Raw genomic sequence first — 12,103 nt, forward strand, 5'->3', positions numbered from 1 at the left:
TCAGCATCTATCAAACAACATATACTGAAGATGTGTCCTTAATTTGTGCTTCAAATGTTTATTCTTCTTATTTTGCTTATTTTGTGCCATTTATAGAAGCTTTATCAGCCCAATCAACATAGAGGGCATTGTGCAACCTACTATTAAGGAGACCAGTCCCACTTTAGCCTGCTATATGGCAGACAAAGTATTATGAGATTATAGATATAGGATATGGATTACGGGAAGAGGTAAAGCTCAAACAATATATTTTCAGGAGAAAGGTAAGATGCAAATAGCAGTACTGAGTCAGGCTGAAAGCCAGGGTTTGCAGAAAATTACATGGATTGGCTACTATGTGTCAGTGTAATAAAATCCATGACATCCCTTCTTCCCTCCACCCCAGAACAGATATCCAATTTGATCTCAAGAACCCAGGCCATATGATATGATTGTATTTGTTCTGACCTGCTTAACAGAGATGCTCAACTGATGGAATTAAACCAGGTATTCAGCGGATGGAACTACCATCCCACAGATAAACCAGGATGATATTAAAAGTCAGACCATGGAAACAGAACAGCAGTAGTCGTTACCTACCGCTCATAGCTCAAGTCATTCAAGCATATTATTTATAAGCTACAATCCTTACTGAACAATAACATCATACTTTCTTAGGCACTTGATAGACCTGTACTTGCCTACCACCAATCATTTAGTTTGAAGGAAATTCTCACAAAAAACAAGCAACAGCAAAGCAATGATGCTAACATAGGAACCACACCCTAAAACAAATCCATCTACACCAACAACACCAACACAAACCTCAACAATTTCACACAACAGTAGAGGTATCTTCATATGTTCTTCCTCTAAAGTTATATATGCCATCATCTGCCAACAATTTTCTCTGGATTCTGTGTAGGACAAACATGTCTGAGTTTATGCAAAATACTTAAGAGATATAAGTTTGATATCAGGCTCAAAACAAGAACAAAGTAATGCCAGAGTATAACATTTCTGAGACCCCAACACATGCTTTGGAACAAAGAAACTCATATTTTAGTTTTAGGTTACTTCATATGATCTCAACACAAATGACTTTTTAACATATCATACTGGTTAATTTTCTCTGTGATTTTTGATACCTGCAGTATGAAATATTTTGTTTTATCGTCTAAATACTGTCTTTCTGCATGAGGGCTAATCCTTAATCTCTCCTAATTCCCCCCTTAATTAAGCAGAACAATTCCCATGGTTCTTGTGTTTCAGGGAAATGAGCAGGCATTTTGCTAAGACAGTCTCATTAAATTCAACTTGAGCTTCTGGAATGCATGTGAAATTTTAAACTGTAACCAGTGAAACTACTGGAATCCCACGTTTGGACATTTTTGCTCTTATCTTCTGGGTCAAATTGTATAGGAGAAGGGATGACAGAACCTGCAGGTGGAGTGAAAAGGGGAGTCAGCCTAGAATTCCTACATAGCCACAAGAGTGCCATTGACTCTTATCTAACTAGGCAGATACTGAATGTTAGTTGAGAAAATTGTTTCTTTTGCCATGCTGTTCTCTTCTTTCATTTGGGAAATAATGGACAAACACCAATGACATTAATCAAAGCATTTTTAATATGCCATATAAATACAGAGATGTACACATGTATAAAGTGAATATTTGTTTCATTTGAGCAGGAAAGACAAGGTTTAAACTATTTTCAGGAAGTATGTGACAGCATTCCAGCATCACCAGTCCTGAATTATTCCTCCTCCAAGCCTGAGGCCAGGAGGGGCTACTGGACACAGATGTTTAATAATATACTGTACATTCCTTGCTCTTAATTCCCTTCCCACCATATGCCTACAGTTGGGATTCTTGCAAATCAGCCTCTTAAAGAGTATGAATTCAGCAGCAATCCCAGTAACAGGATAAGGGACCAAATACATTGTGTAATTTGGACAGATTAAATCACAAAAGAATAACAGACACCTATTAACTAGGATCAATATAAAGAGGTAGACAAGCTTTCCCCAATCATGGGGCCTTCCAGGAATGTAGGACTATCAGTGCTGCCATCTTTTCAACAAGAGGATTGGACATGCAAACTGGGGATGATGGAGATGGTAGTCCAGCACATCTGAATAGTATCAGACTGGCAGAATAACGAGATTGTCACTTGTTCTAGTGACTGTCTCACTCCAATCAGTAAGGCAGAAAAATACTGAAAGAATGTCAACTGATTTTTTTTCCTATTAAAATTCCAAAGTAGCTGGGAAGCAGGTAGAACATTGTTATTTATTTTTATTTATCTATTCCATATTTGGACTAAGGAAGGTTCTGAATGTGCAAAGATGAGTGAGTATAAATACAACTCATCTAGAAAACCACTTCACTAACATGAATGCATTTGGTGACTAGTAAAAAAGCTTTTGAAAAATTAGTGCAAAATGAATGCTTATTTTGAGTAATTGGCATGTGAATATCTGGCATAGTATATGCTGTAATGCTTATTCTCACTTAAGCAAGATTCCCAACAATTCTGACACATAAATGTAGTCAATACTTACCGGGCATGAATATGATATGAGTATAGCATGAATATGTTTCATACTCTGATTCAGAATTCTCATTCAAGTTCTCTTACTTCTATTCATTAGATTTTAAATACTATCCTCTTTCATGTCTTTGCAAACTCTTTTAAATGGTAATCCATATCATTACTTGTCAAAAGTATACTTGTTTGAAATAAAATTCCTGAGGTGGGAACCACATTGTTGAAAAACATTCTGTGTTAAATAAGAAGGGCCATTAAAATTCTTGCTAATTTTAGAGTTATACATTGTACAAAGACAAAATGTGCCATCTTATGACTTAGTACAGTGTGTCAACTCAAACGCTGTAGATTATAAACATGGTTTGTAACTAAGAAATGAACAAATAAGCTACTATAATTTAAGAAAAGTATGTCCCAAATGGACCAATGCTTAACATTCGTGAATCACTTCGTTATGTTAAACAATGTTTCTATATTCTATTTTTATGTTTCTATAATTATGGATTAAATAAAAGCAGATTCCTTAAAATAGCCAAACAGCATGAACATTTCCTTTATCTATCCTAGTTCCTTCAATGCCGGTATCAGATGCCTACCAGATCAACTGTCAGCCTCTGGATCTCTGATTATCTCCCCATATTTTCCACCATGTGATCCTACCATTTAAACTCTCAGATTTGATCTACTGTAATATGCAACACAAGATAAATCTAATCTTCTGAAAACTGGAAAGCTGGTGGGTGAAAAATTTGATTGACCATATATATGCATTTATTTAATATCCCACCTTTATTATTTTTACAAATAACTCAAGGTGGCGAACGTATCAAACGCACCTTCCTCCTCCTATTTTCCATATAACAACAATCCTGTGAGGCAGGTTGGGCTGAGAGAGAGTGACTGGCCCAAAGTCACCAAGTTGGTTTTCATGGCTAAGGTGAGACTTGAACTCATGGTCCTCCATGTTCTAATGCCTTAACCACTAGGCCAAACTGGCTTTTACTTTTTTCCCTACTATATCAGCTCTGTCTGCATGAATCTTCCCTAACTAAAGCCATGATTATTGGTGAAGGACAGCAGGGGTGAAATCCAGAGGTTCTGACAAGTTATTGAGAACCGGTAGTGGAAATTTTGAGTAGTTCGTAGAACCTGCAAATACCACCTCTGGCTGGTCCCAGAGTGGGGTGGGAATAGAGATTTTGCAGTATCCTTCCCCTGGAATGGGGTGGAAATGGTGATTTTGCAGTATCCTTCCCCTGCCATGCTCACCAAGCCACACCATGGCCACCAAGCTACGCCCACAGAACCCGTAGTAAAAAAAAATTGAATTTCATCACTGGATGACAGGCTTATTCCATTGGTCTGATTCTCCAGAAGGGTTGAGATTGGCAGAAATGTTTCTATCCTGAAGCAAATAGCAAGAGTGGCATAGATGTATAGGCAGGTTGGCTGCTGATGTTTTCAAATGTTGCTGGATCAATAATGTTACCAGAGGATAACTTAGGTTTGCTAATCAGCAGACAGGCTAGATTAACAGACTGGCTCATTTGTTATAGGAATGCTGGAAAAGCTTTGACTATACAGGTAGTCCTCGACTTACGACCACAGAGCCCAAAATTTGCTAAGTGAGACATTTGTTAAGTGAGTTTTGCCCCATTTTACAAACTTTCTTCCAAAGTTGTTAAATGAATCATTGCAGTTGTTAAGTTAGAAACACAGCTGTTAAGTGAACCTGGCTTCCCCATTGACTTTGCTTGTCCGGAAGTTTGCAAAAGTTGATCGCATGAACCAGGAACCCTGCAACCATCATAAATATGAACCAGTTGCCAACTGTCTGAATTTTGATCATGTGATCATAGGGATGCTACAGTGGTCGTAAGTCTGAAAAATGGTCATAGGTTACTTTTTTAATGCTGTTGTAGGTTTGAATAGTCACTAAACGAACTATTGTAAGTCGAGGACTACCTGTATTCCTAATTTACAATAAAACCTCAGTGCAAGGTAGTTTTTTTATCCCCTAGGTACATTCCTTTGGTGCTTGTAAGAAGGAATTCTTCTTCCACAGGTCCTACCCTTAAGAACGTCTGCATTGCAAGCATGTGAATTTGGTTGCGAAGGGGTTGTTTCCCTCTTCCCCAGTATAGTTTTTGAATAATAATAATAATACCAATGGATTTTGATAATATACAGTGTGAAATCAAACCTCAGTGCCCAAGAACTATATAACTTACATAAGGCAGCTGACAGTGAATCCAAATACTTCATAAACAGTTCATCAGTGCAAGGCCTGTTACTCAGGTACCAACCGTTACAATCAGGAATAATTTACTGCTCCTTTTCCTGGTCAAGCTGCAAATTCATAAGCTGCATTTTGTTCCTTAGCTTTTAGGGGAGAGTACTCTTCCCTTCTTTTCCCAGCAATTAATAAGCTATTGTCAAAGGTTTTCACTTTCAACCTCTTTCATAGATGAATTATTACAAATACTACTACAATGAAATAATACAAATACTATCACAAATCTAATAAAGGACTACTTCAAATTGGTAATTGGGTGGTAGATGGTATTTCTGAATGCTTGTGTTTTTTCCAGTAGCATGAAAGAAAACACATGATCGAAGAGCAGCTGCAGCTCTCGGCATAAGTTAGTCCTTGCAGTGTTCAGCCCATCTGACTGGATGTTCCTGTGCTGTATTTCCAGAACCAAAGCAATGTATGATTGAAGTGGCATTCCTGAGAGAAGTAGGGTTTGTTTTAATACAACATGCAAGAATTTATCAACCCTCAATTAGAGCAGGATGAGAAGTGAATCTTCAATCTGAGGGAGATGAATAGAATGGTAGCATGCTGTTGTTTTGGCATCTGTTGGTGCCTGAGCAAACCGCCCAGAAAGCTCTCATATAAACTAGATATTTCAGCAGAGCAGAGTAGGAAAGTACAACCCCTGATCTTGACCACAGTGTTTCCATAGATGTGTCAAATTTCCTTCTGCATCCTAAATTATTTCCTTTCTCAGGCACTTTGGTTTGTGATATATAATCCAGCCTACTAAGAGCAGAGTCATCACTAGAGCAGAGCAGAGGACCATGAAGCTGATAAAACCTGCGTGAGACAAGAGGTGTGTGTAAGGCTGCTCTGCTGGGATCATGTTGGTAAGGTTTAGCATATAGCCCAGTGTCCATCCTGCATCACTGTTTTGAATCTGAAATGAAGGAGACAAGAAGAATCACTCAATGAAATATCAACAACTCCAAGAAAAGAGGTGCAAACGCTGCATTATTTTAAAGTTGACTCAGTTGACTAAGCAATTCAAAGCATGAACATATCTAATACTCCTTGCTCCTCCTATTTTTCCCAGAACAACAATCCTGTAAGGTGAGTTGGGCTGTGAGTGATTGGCTTAAGGTCACCCAGTCAGCTTTCATGCTTAAGATGGGACTGGAACTCACAGTCTCCTGGTTTCGAGCCTGGAGCCTTAACCACTAGAACAAATTGGCTCATATACAACTTTATCCAACAAATCAGTGGCTAGGTTTGCATAATAAATTTAATCAGGTCTGTCAAAGGTTCAGCACCTGAATTCACACTATCTACTAAGAGCGTTGTTTTTAAGCTTGGTTACTTTTTTGTGAAATTACATAAGGGCCAAGATGGCCTTTTTAGTTAGCCTATGATTCTATAATTATGAACTCCAGAAAATTTTCAGAAAATTCAACAGCCAAGATAAGCATGTTGTGTGAATCCATTCAAAGTGTTACTCCCGGCCTTCAAAGTTCTTAATGCTTTGTGCTCATGATATTGCACTTAACTTCCTTCCATATTGATCTACCTGCTTCATAAAATACAAGAAACTCTCCTCTGTATCACACCTGAGTGAGACACAGTAAGGGATAAGGCTTTTCAATTGCTGCACCAACACTGTAAATTACCTTGTCCTATGAAATGTGAATAGCCTTATCTCTGGATGTCTTTTGCAGATTTATGAAGACATTTTTATTTGTGGCTTCCACTTGTCTTTGGTTTCTTCCATATATTCTTAGTGTAAAAGATTTTTAACCAAATGATTAATTTTAGATGGTAGTGTAAAGTTTTTGTGAGCTTCTAAAATAAATCTCCACCACCACTCCTTAATTTCTACCTCTGAATGTTAAAGATACCTTCTCCAGGAAGTGGATATTCTGCCATTTTTCCTTAGTGAAGTTGTATCTCTGGCTGAGCAGGGAGATAATGTATGTACTCGAGAAACAGTACTCGCTCAAGTACTTCTCTTTTACCTTAGGAAATTCGGCTTTCACCTAGAAAGAGAGAAAGAAACAATTTTATTTCTTTGACTTTCCTCCTCTTTTATAAAGACTGAGGCACTCTGTCTTCCACATAAATGTTAATCCTTGGAGCTATCACAATCCATCTGTATGTTTTCAAATGAAAAACCTTTTCGCATGCCACGAGGACTCTACGTTTGTAGGGTAAATGGATTTTATTTATTTATTTTATTTTATTTATTTATTTTGTCACAACATCATACAAAAAGATTATATAGTATATAACCATATAAACATATATAGGAAGAAGAAAAGAAAAACAATAGGACAGGAACGGTAGGCACGTTTGTGCGCTTATGCACGCCCCTTATGGTCCTCTTAGGAATGGGGTGAGGTCAATAGTAGAAAGTTTTTGGTTAAAGCTTTTAGGATTATGGGAAGAGACCACAGAGTCAGGTAAAGTATTCCAAGCACTGATGATTCTGTTGCAGAAGTCATATTTTCTGCAATCTAGATTAAAGCGGTTAACATTAAGTTTAAATCTATTGGTTGCCCTTGTATTATTGCAATTAAAGCTGAAGTAGTCTTTGACAGGAAGGACATTACAATAGATGATTCTGTGAGTTAAACTTAGGTCTTGTCGAAGGCGACGGAGTTCCAAGTTTTCTAAGCCTAGGATTTCAAGTCTGGTGGGATAAGGTATTTTGTTGTTTTCAGAGGAATGGAGAACTCTTCTTGTAAAATATTTCTGGACACGTTCAATTGTATTGATGTCAGAGATGTGGTGAGGGTTCCAAACAGGTGAGCTGTATTCTAGAATTGGTCTAGCAAATGTTTTATATGCTCTGGTTAGTAGTGTGGTGTTTTGGAAAAGAAGCTACATAAAATTAGGTTTACAACTCTTAGAGCTTTTTTGCTATGTAGTTGCAGTGGGCTTTGGCACTTAGATCATTTGACATGAAAACTCCAAGGTCTTTAACGGGATGGGGTCGTCTGTAAGGTAATGTCCATCTAGTATGTACTTAGTTTTGGGTTCTTTTTCCTATATGTAAGACTGAGCATTTGCTGGTTGAAATTTGGAGCTGCCAATTTTTAGACCAAGCGCTTAGATGGTCAAGGTCGTTTTGAATGATAGAAGTGTTGTCTGTGGTGTTAAATAGTTTGACATCGTCAGCAAAGAGAACACAATTACTTGAGATATGGTCACAAAGATCATTAATGTATAGTATAAAGAGTGTTGGTCCAAGGACGCTGCCTTGAGGAACGCCACTCTTGACAGGAACAGGATTTGATAAAGCATTGCCAATTTTGACCACTTGTTGTCTGTTAGACAGAAAAGCAGATATCCATTTGTGGAGGGGTCCTGAGATGCCATAGGATGTTAGTTTAAGGAGAAGTTTATCGTGTACTACTGAGTCAAAAGCTTTGCAGAAGTCTATGTAGATTGCATCTATTGATTTGCCTTGATCTAGATTTGAAGTCCATATGTTTTTGCAGTGGAGAAGTTGTAAGTTACATGATAATTTTTTCCTGAAACCAAATTGTTTGTTGGAGAGTAGGTTGTTAGTTTCTAAGTGTGAGATAATGGATTGGTTGATGATAGATTCCATGACTTTGCAGGTGACGCAGCAAAGGGAGATCGGTCTGTAGTTTTCGACTAAGCTGGGGTCTCCTTTTTTGAAGATGGGGATGACTGTGGCTAGTGACCAAAGTTTGGGAAGAGAACTGGTAGTGAAAGCTTTATCAAAGATAATACTTAGGGGTTCGGCTATATTAATGGAAAGTTTTTTTAAGAAATATGCACAAAGTCCATCAGGTCCAATAGAAAGCGATGGTTTTAAGTTGTGTAGAGCTTTACCAACGTTGTCTTCTGTGAAATCTATATGAGTTAAATCATCATAGTCATTGCTGGTTCGTTTGTGGAATGTTGGATATGTGTTATCGGAGTTAACAAAAACTGAGCCAAAGAAAATGTTGAAGAGGTTTGCTTTGACTGTTTCGTCATTGCATTCTTTGTTTTAGGGATTTCCCTTCCCCTGCTTTGATTTTTTTAGTTGAGTTAATCTCACATATTGGTAATTAGCCCTAATTGGAGGCTGCCTGTTGTATGAGTCAAGATCCATGCTCTTTTTGTTTGAAAAAATGACATACCTCATTCCAGGGTTTGGAGCAAAAGTTCTTCACTGTTTCTATCACTTGGTCCATAGGTTTTTCGGTCACATTTAGAAAATTCATTACATAGTAGAAAGCAGAAAATGCCTAAAGATCAAGAAATATGAAATTATTCAGGAAAGGAAAAAAAAGACTCATTTTTTTTATAGTTGTATTTTTATAAGCCACTCAGTCATAATAAATTAGATGCCCTACAAATGTTATAAATAAATGGAAACAAAATATTGCTACCAGCAATATTTAGCATAAAGGAGATGTTTTTTGTTTTAATTATTCATCTAGTCCACAACTGTCTGTACTCAATGATTGGTTAGAAACTGCACACTAATGTGAACTGGGTGAACAAAACACAATTGCTACATTGATATAACATGTTATGTCCAAAAAAATAAACCATATTATGATACGTGAGGACCTGGTGTACATAAGAAATAAGATGCTGGACAACGAACTATCCAACTTTATTTTAGCCAATCATTCTGACTTACACATCAATTTCCAGGGTCTTGAGCCATATCATTGGTGCCTTTTTATTAGAGATGACAGACAGTGAATGTGAGACTTTCCACTTGCAAAATGGCAGTGACTCTACCTCTAAGCTATGCTTCTTCTATTCATGCTGGGAGCCCCATTCAATACTACCAGTGGTGGGTTTCAAATTTTTTTTTTACTACTGATTCTGTGGGCGTGGCTTGGTGGCCGTGGCAGGGGAAGGATACTGTAAAATCTCAATTCCCTTCCCAATCCAGGGGAAAGTTACTGCAAAATCCCCATTTCCTCCCGATCAGCTGGGACTTAAGAGGCAGAGAATAGATTGGGGTGGGCCAGTCAGAATTTTTACTACCGGTTCTTCGAACTACTCAAAATTTCCGCTACCAGTTCTCCAGAACTGGTCAGAACCTGCTGAAACCCACCTCTGAATATTACATGTAAGAAGAACAACAACCCAGGGGCTTCTCCTATTGCTTCATGTCAACTACACATAGCACTTTATTTGCAAATAGAAATCACTTGTTAACAATAAAAAACGGAGGCACAGCAGCTATTTCATGAAAGAGTGATAGATCATCCACCACTTCCAAAGCTCTGTTAGCTCAAGCTACAACAGAACAGAAGCTGGGAAAGGGACTCTACCAAGATTCTAGCTCTTTATTTTTGGGAGCTGAAATCAAATATGCCATCTATAGACTCTTGAGGGAATCCTCCCTTTGGGAATTTGTTTTGGATGTTTCCTGCCAGTGGAAATGCTATAGCACTGCATCTACAACTGCCAGGCTCTGCATAGTGTCAGTTAAAGTAACGTTTATGAAATGTAGTCATTACTATAAAATGCCTTTGTAAGAATGGGTCTCTGGAAAAAAGAGTTAGGAAGTTTTTTTTTAAAATAGCATTTCTCGTAAACCAATATTTGTCAACTTTGGCAACTTGAAGAAGTGTCGTTCAACTCCCAGAATTCCGCAGCCAGTCAGGGAGTTGAAGTCCACATATCTTCAAGTTGCCAAAACTGAGCAATACTGCTTTAAATGAACAGGCAGCTGTTTAGACTAAATACATGGTTGCAAATGGGGAATGTCAAACAGGAGCAAATAACAATACTTGTGTAATGATGCCATCACACAAATGCCATGATTTATAAACTCACACCAGCCTTTGTGATAGCAGTATGTAATCACGTGTAATCAACATGCACCTGCGGTCATTTTTATATCCTTAGTTTGTTACAGATGCCATTTACGCCAGTAATTTGATTAGACTGATTTGTCAGTGCTTCTATTTTTGTAGTTCAAACCTGGCTGAAGACTACTGCTGAAGATAATAGGGTTAATAGTTTTAAAACAAGAAATCTTTTAGTTCACTGCCAAGCTGTCAGTGTGTTAAAAAAACTCACCCCAAATTCTCCAGATACCTCAGGCAAGAAAATGCCATTGAATGAGCAGCTGGAGTAAAGACAGTCTTCAGTATTAAAGATTCTCTGGATGCTTTCTAAGCATTTTTCATAATTCCCATCGCCTTGGATTTGGATCTGAGAATACGGTGCAGTGATGTTACGTGCTGTGCAGGGATTTGTGGTCAGATCAAAAACATTAAGTGTCCTCACATATCCTTGGTGGAAACATGGATCCTGGAGTCTGTCAGTTGTTGAAGACTAAAAAAGTTTAAAAATTCATCAGCAATCACATGAGTTCCAGTACATTCACTTATCACATTATATCATAAACCATGGCTTACAATCCACAATGACTGGATTGAAATTAAAATCTTATTAAGCCAAAGTATGCATTATGCATAACTTATTATGCAAATAAATCAAATCAACATTATGCATAACTCCAGTTACAGTCGTGACCTGGGGCACAGTGAGGCCTAGGTCAGAAAAAAAATGCCTGCCTTAAATCTACTTTTATACCCTTGAATCCTTACATATTTTATATATGTATTCCAATTTTTTAAAAAAAATTAACAAACACACACAATGATGAAATGAAGGAAATACTTTAGGAAGAAAAATTATTACAATCCACTCTGTACATATTCTCACATACAAATGTTTCTTTGTTATGTATTTACTTATTTATCAAATTTGCTATCCAACTCAAACTTTAGGCAATTCTGAGTGGATTACATTAAAAATGAAGAAAATGATCCTCAAGATTCAATACAATATTAGCCTGAGATGAAGGCATAAACTCTTAATCTAAGAATAAGCATCTCAAAGTCAACATTCTTCTATGCCTCTTACTTTAATTTTACTTTAAATTACTGTTGAACTGAGCCAAGTAATAAAAGTAAAAAGGGACATAAGATGTGTTCAATTAATTTTGGCCGAGTCCTCTGAATCTTGATTATCTAGGGTGTATTCCCATACTCTCCATATGTAGTACATATCCAACTATTGACTGAGATGATGGAAATTGTAGATCAATATAGCTAGATGTCATCAGACAAGGAAAAGCTGCTTTAGTGGTATAATGTGATTATGGTGCAAATAAAAAGATATGAGAATAATTAGCAGCAAAAGTTGCTATCCAGTTTTTTTCCCCCAGTTCACAAAACAACTAGTGTTCTGCAAGAATAATGTCTGACACAGCTGAAGCATGCTTTTCTCTTACAATCCCAGTTATTGTATATAACACAATATGC

At 37.3% G+C, this 12,103-nt stretch overlaps 1 protein-coding gene across 7 annotated transcripts in view; it reads right to left on the reverse strand.

Annotated features, from left to right (window-relative positions):
* Positions 1-1,584: 1,584 nt before the first annotated feature.
* The window catches only part of ENTPD1 (ectonucleoside triphosphate diphosphohydrolase 1), a 67,023-nt gene continuing 56,504 nt past the window's right edge, over positions 1,585-12,103 (reverse strand). For all 7 annotated transcript variants that reach the window (XM_058188032.1, XM_058188033.1, XM_058188036.1 and 4 more), the window contains 4 exons: positions 10,851-11,108; positions 8,942-9,049; positions 6,686-6,823; positions 1,585-5,730 (listed from right to left, as the gene is read on the reverse strand). In XM_058188032.1, the coding sequence (XP_058044015.1) occupies positions 5,524-5,730; positions 6,686-6,823; positions 8,942-9,049; positions 10,851-11,108 (711 nt within the window). In that variant the 3' untranslated portion in view covers positions 1,585-5,523. The remainder of the gene's footprint in view (positions 5,731-6,685; positions 6,824-8,941; positions 9,050-10,850; positions 11,109-12,103) is intronic.

The sequence above is a fragment of the Ahaetulla prasina genome, chromosome 6, assembly GCF_028640845.1.
Source record: "Ahaetulla prasina isolate Xishuangbanna chromosome 6, ASM2864084v1, whole genome shotgun sequence".
Classification (NCBI taxonomy): Eukaryota; Metazoa; Chordata; class Lepidosauria; order Squamata; family Colubridae; genus Ahaetulla; species Ahaetulla prasina.